Raw genomic sequence first — 8391 nt, forward strand, 5'->3', positions numbered from 1 at the left:
TGGGGAAAGCCTCATGTCCGAACTTTGTTCGTTGGAGCTACAAAGTCGGACAAACATGGAAACTCTCACGCTAAACTTCGTGTTGCGGGAAGCTTTATAACGTATTTGCAAATATTTTTCAAAACTAACCCCAAGATCATTAATGTTTAATTGTATGGGTTACTGAATTTGGTATGCGGTTGTCCGCTCTTGTCATTGGTCTGGAACAATCAATGGGATCATTGGAAGTGTAGTAGATGCCAAAGAAATTATATAAATATTCCCGCCATTTTAGATAATGATAAACATTTATTGTCCGTTACAGTAATATAATGAAACAATCTCTTTCCTCGTAGAAGGTTATCAACACAAATTATGGTATGGTTTGGCCGTAAATACTGATAACAATAATTATAAATGGATTGAACGTGGTGGAAATAGGATTGGAACCTCACTGCCCAGTTAGATTGATACATCTGTATTTAATGGCCATCTGGAAAGGTTCATTATTTTGAGAGACAACTAAATAAATGGTTTGCTTGGATCTCGTTTCTTGTAAGCCTAGGTGATAAGCAATCAGTTTAATTATGGTAATGCTGATATCGTCCTAATAATAGAACGTTGCGGTAGTAATCGACCAGCCAGAAACAGAACAGGTGACAGAGGAAGGGAACTTACTACTTGTGGTTTGGTTCATGACAGGAAGTCTATTGCGGCATCACAATGATAATAGAAGGCCAATGCTTTCCTTGACGCACGATGAAAGCAAGTAGCCTGACGTATTTGGTTTATTCTTAAGTTATTCATTATTAATGTGTTATTTATTTATTATTATTCATTCTTACTAATTAATTGAATATATCAAGTAGTGGTTTGCTCAACAAACAACACAGAAGTAGGCTTAGTAGTAGTTAAGTTAAGTTATCCTTTATTGTCCCATTTTGAGGGAAATCCTTTCTCTGCTTTTGACCCATCTGGAAGCCGGTGAACACATACACACTTGCACGCACACAGAGGGGTGACCTTGTTGTCAGAGATAGGAGTTCTAGCTAGTACTAAGATTCACTATATCAAGAAATTCGGTTTAACATCCAAGTATCGTCTACGGCTACTTTGTACTCCTCATTCCAATTAAGTCATTTGAGAGAGAGAGAGAGAGAAAAGGGAGAGAGACTTCTAGCTAGTGATATTATTAAGAATCACTTTATCAAGAAATTTGGTTTAACATCCAAGTATAGGTACACCTACTTTGTACTTCTCATTCCAATGAAGTCATTTGAAAATGTACACGGCATACTTAAGAAAGGGAGAGAGAGAACTAATCCGTGTAGACTACCACTGAATTACACAGAACAATTCCTGTGTAATTCAGGAGAGTGCCGATTACTAATACGGTGGTTTACCCGTCAGGGAAGTGGTACTCATATCGGTGACTAATGAGGAAGCGCCTTTTCCTCTTAGCAACCTTCTAGTCCTCAGGTTCTATAATGTCTAAACATCGCAGACATTCCATCACTGCTCAGAGCACCGACCAGCTTTCAACTCAGAGATAGTTACGAAAAGGCACATAGAAACATTTCAAAACAGTACATGACCTACTAAGAACTTGTACATTGCCCGTAGCTAAGATAAACAAGGGCTTGACTAGTAGACTAGTTGTTTCCCATTTAACACTAAAGTATAGCGTGCCAAACCTCCTGGCCAATAGTTTGTTTACTTGATGTACCAATAGCAACTATTCTGAATCTTACGCATACTCACACACACACTCATACAAACACACACATATATACAAACACACACACACACACACACACACGCACACACACAAACACACACACGCACAAACACACGCACACACGCACACACACACACACACACACACACACACACACACACACACACACACACACACACACACATAATATATGTTTTGCAAGAGACATGCCATGAAATCAAAGAAAAAAAAATGAACAGATAATTAATTAACGTACAGCCAGAAACATTATGAATGGATGAGCGTTTCACTGTGTGTGTTTCCGTGTGTGTGTTTGTGTGTGGGGCTCTCAGTGATGAGAGGATGTTGGGTTTGGCCCCACCCCCGCCTGCTGCACTCTTGAGTGGCGGGTCCGCTGTCATTTCCGCATTTGGCCTCACTCGCTTTTTATATCATCTTATCAAACATGGTTGTGATAGCAGGAGGAAGTGATTGTTTCCCATTCCCTGAAGCTCCTCCTCGCTGACAGGAACTCTGATCTGAAGGTCGCCGACTCAGCGCTAGGCCTCGGCCTAGCTGCTCTGTTTCCAATAGCAGCACTCGTACTGTTACACTAAAACACACACGCACACAGATACACAGGCACGCACACACACACACACACTCACAAACAGATACAGACACACACACACAGATACAGACACACATATACACACACACACACACACACACACACACACACACACACACACACACACACACACACACACAGATACACACTCACAAACACACACAGATACAGACACACAGATACAGACAGACACAACACACACACACGTACAGATACAGACACAGAAACAGACACACACACACACACACACACAGAGACAGATACAGACACACCCCCCACGCAGAAACACACACACACACACACACACACACACACACACACACACACACACACACACACACACACACACACACACACACACACACACACACACACACACATACACACACACACACGCGAGATCCCCCCTGAGGTCCTTCAGACCCCGCCTCTGTGGGGAAACCCTACCAAGGTTCTTCAGGACAGCCCTCTATCCTAAGTATCCACATCCTCCCCGAAGGCCCTCGTCAGCCCCCCCCCCCCACCCTCTTCCTCCAGGCCCCCCCCCCCCCCCCCCCACCCTGAGTCACGGCCCACAGCTGGCACGGCCCGGAGCTCTGGGGGGGGGAGGTCATCGTCTTGACAACGCTTTGAGGAAGCTGACCTCGTCTGAGGAGGCTGAGAAGGCCTCCCTGTTGTGAACATGACCCACAACATCGCTGACCGCGGCGTTCAGGTCTCAGACGCCGGGTCGAACTGGGTCGGCGGACCCCGCCTCCTCGGAGCTGCTGACACGGGGGGGTTACCTCAGGGCTGCTGACCTACTTCCTGGGCGGGAAAACCACGCATGAGTAAAATGCTGTTGGGAAGGTGAAGTAAGACAGTCTCCCCTCCCAGGGCGCTGAGCTTCAAACGCCGCAAGGCGCTATCACCCCTGAGTCACCACGGCAACGGCACCAGGCCGTCTGATGACTCCCGTGTGTGTCAGCTGTCTGTCCAAACCGCCTGCTCCAAGCCGGCTGAAGCTGCTCTCTCTGGCTGTCTTATGCTAACACACAGCGACACACTCACATGCACGCACGCACGCACACACACACACACACACACACACACACACACACACACACACACACACACACACAGACTCCTGCAGATGCACACATGCACGTCGTGCACACACTGACGCACAAACAGACACTTGAACACACACGCACACATGCAGGCGCACGCGCGAACACACGCACGCACACATGTGCAAGCATGCAGACATTCACAGACACACATCAGTAGGTATAATTGCTAAACAGTTTGCATGAAGAATTTAATGCGACTCTGACACATTGTACTCATGGTGAATTCAATGCTTTTTTTGTAAACGTTAATAGCACGTAAAACTAGTAAATTACATCAATAACACATCAGACCAGAGTCTAATAAAACTTAATAACTTCCAACAAGAATCACCTGTTGCATGTATAGAAAATGAAACAAAAAATTAAATGCGCCCCCTACTGGAAGAGGAGTCGAATACCTTTCAGTCAATGGTGAGTCGCAGTGACTTTTTAACACAGCATTTCTCGGAAGGAAAGCCACAATGGTGGTCGACTTCCCTTAAACTCTCACTTTCTTTGAGACATGGTGTCTATTTATCACACCATCACTGAGTTTCTTTGCCGCCTGTGTGATGGTGTGAAAGATACGCCTTGGGATATTTATAACAAATCAAAAAAAAAGAGAGAAATCATCTTTATTTCTTAGCAACACATAAATATTAACAACGTAATTGCTTTGAGCCCAGCCCATACGAGGGGAGGAGGGAGGGACGGAGGACACCGCCCCTTCTTGGAAGAGAGAGAGACGAAAACTATAAAGACACGACCGGGACCGCACACCACAGCAGGATAACATAGAGCTACACACGTCTCCTACGCTCGGAATACTTAACACCGGCCGATATTTGGATATCTGTCTAAAGTATCGCATTTGAAGAAAAGCAGAGGTAAGAACAGCTTTCATTCAGCTTGTCTTTTTTTTTTTTTGTCTCCGTTTTTTTTTGTCAGCTTAAAACTTTTTAAGTAGGCTAATTATTATGTCTTGCTTCGCTAAATCATCCAGTTTCAAGGCTATACATTCTGTAGACTGTAATTTTCTAAAAGTGTCCCTAAGTGGGAGACGGAGAGAGAGCATGTCATATGCAAATTGCGCAACCGAGATTAGGCGTCTTTACTGGAAGCGCAGCCCGTAGATACCGAGCACTGATGACAGTCAGGTCAATTAACTGGAAACTCTTTACTGATTTACCTCTGGGCACACTGACTGGTTTACTGGTTTATCTCTGGAAACACTCACTGGTGGAAATACTCACTGGTTAACTAGTTCGTCTTTTTTGACTGGATCCATATACTATAACCCTTTCTATAACCTGCTCTAGGTCTACTGTATGAAGACTATGAGCCTTTTTAATCACGATCATTTTTTTGGGAAAGCCAGTTAAACGTTTTTTTTCTATAGGTTTAGCCTATTCAATTCATTTAGGTAAATTACATTTTCGGTTATTTTAACTTTTCACCAGAACGTCTGCCTTCAAACTGTTTATACAAGGCAGTTAAACAAATGTTTATGTGTAACCTATTCAATAAGTTTTGACTAAATAGAATTTTCAGTTTATTTTAAACTTTTACGCCCAAAACGCCAGCCTTCAAACAGTCCTTTAACCAACCGCTCCTCTCTCTCTGCCCCAGGTTGTAGCCCCTGCCCCAGCCCTGCTGACCCTACCTGCGCCCCGGTCCCTCCAGCCCAGAGTCCCGGGTTCAGAGCCATGGTCACTTACAGCAAGCTAACCTCAGCAATGAGCGGCGTCCCTTTGGACCCCAGCCCTCGGCCGCCCCAGCGCTACAAGACCTTCAGCGGCCGGCCCCAGTACACGCTGGTCCTCGCCGCGCTGCGCAAGCTGCAGGAGAGCGGCTTCTACTGGGGCGCCATCACGGGCAAGGACGCCAACGCCCTGCTCTCCCCCGAGGCCCCCGGCACCTTCCTGGTGCGCGACAGCTCGGACCACCGCCACTTCTTCACGCTCAGCGTGCGCACGGCGGCCGACACCAAGAACCTGCGCGTCCAGTGCGACGCCGCCTCCTTCTTCCTGCAGACGGACGCCAAGAGCGCCCACGCCGTGCCGCGCTTCGGCTGCGTGCTGCAGCTGGTGCACTACTACATGTCCCACGGCCGGGGGGGCGCGGGCGGCGCGGGGAACGGGCGCTGCGGCGGCGGGAACAGCTACTACATCTACTCGGGCGGCGTGAAGACCCCCCTGGAGCTGCTGAGGCCCCTCCCCTCCACGCTGTCGTCCCTGCAACACCTCTGCAGGAAGACGGTGAACGGACACCTGGACGCCGCGTCCCGCAGCGAGCAGCTGCCGCACACGCTCAAGGAGTTCCTGCAGGAGTACGACGCCCCCATCTAGGGGGGGGGAGGGGCGGGGGGGGAGGGGCCCGGACACGGACACCCCCCCCCCCCCACCCCCGGGAATCTTGAGCACCGCCGAGAGTAACTGTACGGTCGCAGGCGGGAAGCCGCGAAGCTTGGCACGCACGCGGGCGTGGGACAAGCCCCCCCCGGACACAGAGCCCTGAGGGACAGTGGAGGGCGAGGACGGGTCAGGTGTGGCTCCATGGAGCTTAGGACCCCCCCTCCCTAATCCCTGGAGTCCCAGGAGGGGCAGAGAGACAGAAGGCCCCTCACGCGCTCCAGAGAGACAGGACGGAGTAAGAGAGACCGCTGCTATAGACTGACCGAGAGAAACCAGAGAACAACGGCAGCCCTGTGCCAGGGGCTATATCTGACATCACTTCCTGTAAACCCCGTGGCTCAGCGTCAGTCGTCTGGGTTCCGATGACACACGGCTTCCCTCTCCGACCGCCGCCGCCGCCGCTGCTGACCACGGTTACCATGGTGACGTGGGTCCGGGACAGACACGCACATCCCCGTGGCTCACATGACTGGACCCGCCTGTTGGTGTTGGCGGCGTACCGGGGCGCTCACGGACACGGGAACACCGAACGATCCGGGAGGAGCGGAAACCCGACCTCTGATTCAGACGCTCCTCGCAGACCTCTGACTGCCCCAGAGGGGGCGGGGGGGAGGGGGGGGAGACACGTAGGATAAACAGTGACACACACGGAGATGCGGTGTGTCGACGCACAACCCAGTTTTGTACCCTCTCTCTGAAAGACAGAAAGACAGAACAATGTGTTTTGGATTTGTTTATTTATCGGTTTTATTTCCAAGCCAAACTTGCCTCAGATATCGGATGTTGATGACGTGCCAGTTTGTCGGTACGACAGAGTGGCGTACCGAGACGGAGAGTCTCTCCGTCTCCCACTTGATGAACCAGGAGGCTGGAGAGAAGGTGTTTGTTGTAGGACAACGTGAATGTATACGATTAGAGTCTTCCCTCTCTGAGAGAGAGGAGAAACGGGGTCACCTCTGACTACGACCCCAAGACAACACTATGTTTACATTGTTATAGACGAAATGTAAAACTGTTCTTCGTCGTCTATTATAAAGACAACAATGCCAGGCACACTGCCTGGCAGGGCTGATAGACGATTGGTCAGAACAAGAAGACATAAACGACTTTGCACATATTTATATTTCTATCGACATTTCAATAATTTATAATAAAAGCAATATTTTTGTACGTACCAACGTTCATGTGTTCATTACTTTGCTGAATGAATGACTCTGCTGTATTTGAGACGACGGATGATGGGATGGTTTTATCTAGTCTACTGATTCCTCTGTTCTCCATCAGAGCATACACCAGACACACACACCAGTAGAACACTGTATCGGTTCAGCACAACTTAGAGGGTTATCAGAAGTGTGTGTCAGCATGTGTGTTTGTGTGTGTGTTCCTGCATGAGTGTTTGCGGTCTACATGTGTCTGTGTGTGTGTGTGTGTGTGTGTGTCTGCATATGTGTCTGTGTGTGTACATGTGTGTGTGTTTGTGTTAGTGTGTGAGGTGATCTGCAGTGGAGCAGACCCCGTGTCCTCAGAGCGGTCTAGGCCGGTCTGGGCCGGTCTCGCTCCGCTCTGCCGGATCCTGGAGGGCGAGCGGGTTCACAAGGCTCTGGCTGACCGGGAACCTGCAATCACCTGCACGCTCACTTACTGGAAGGGCTGCCTGCTGCCTCCTACTTATACCCCCTCACCACCACCACCACCACCGCCACGCCACTTAAACACTTCCTCTGCCCTCACACACACACACACACGGACACACACACACAGCTACCTACTAATACCACATACTTACCTACAAACTAACACGCACATACACACGCCCGCGCGCACACACACACACACACACACACACACACACACAGTCACATGCTCACTGGGAAGGTGGGGTGGGGGGGTTTGGGGCTTAGCCTCCCCCCCCCCCCCCCCCGGGCTCTGGTCCCGGATGGGGATTAGTGATGGGAGGCGGGGAGGGACCCAGAATGATTACCCCCTGGTTGGGGAAGGTGTGTGTGTGTGTGTGTGTGTGTGTGTGTGTGTGTCCGTGTACACGGGTCGGAGCTATTCGCAAGAACCGGGAATTCCGTTGCTATGGCAAACGTGCGGAACGTGTTTGAATGTTAACACGTGTTTGAATGTAGATCGGAAACTGAATTATCGTGGAATTCAAACATTTTATTCCAAATAATAATATCTTTTTATTTATAATCTTTTGTTTCTTTGGAATTCTCGAACATTCACATGATTTACATTCAGAGGAAATTGCATTTCTTATTTCTAATCCAATCCCCAGAAGAAGGTTTTGACACTAGACAAACAAATAAGAAGGAGGCAGAAGTGCTCCCATCGAACACACCGCCCGGGGAAAGGACTTGGTGCCCGATTCTGAGGAAACGCTTGTGTATTGAGATACACTTCCAAGGAACTCATGAATGCCGATTGCTTTGAATATCAAACCAGAACGACAAGGCTCACAGGACATTGTTATCAAGATAACTCTGTTCCTGATAACTCTGATATAAACATATAAGCCATGTACAAACACGTTGTGTACACCCTCTTGTG

General features: G+C 48.9%; 1 protein-coding gene across 1 annotated transcript; it reads left to right on the forward strand.

Moving 5' to 3' along the window:
* The first annotated feature begins 3805 nt into the window (after positions 1-3805).
* On the forward strand, positions 3806-7007 carry socs3a (suppressor of cytokine signaling 3a). The gene is made up of 2 exons (XM_030374045.1): positions 3806-4305; positions 5048-7007. Exon 2 carries the CDS (start codon positions 5125-5127, stop codon positions 5764-5766), a length of 642 nt encoding a protein of 213 aa, XP_030229905.1. The 5' UTR covers positions 3806-4305; positions 5048-5124; the 3' UTR covers positions 5767-7007.
* The last annotated feature ends 1384 nt before the right edge of the window (positions 7008-8391 follow it).

The sequence above is a fragment of the Gadus morhua genome, chromosome 2, assembly GCF_902167405.1.
Source record: "Gadus morhua chromosome 2, gadMor3.0, whole genome shotgun sequence".
Classification (NCBI taxonomy): domain Eukaryota; kingdom Metazoa; phylum Chordata; class Actinopteri; order Gadiformes; family Gadidae; genus Gadus; species Gadus morhua.

Excerpts from the sequence above, each read along its gene's own strand:
- socs3a (XM_030374045.1), top strand. The coding sequence starts at position 5,125 with ATGGTCACTTACAGCAAGCTAACCTCAGCAATGAGCGGCGTCCCTTTG.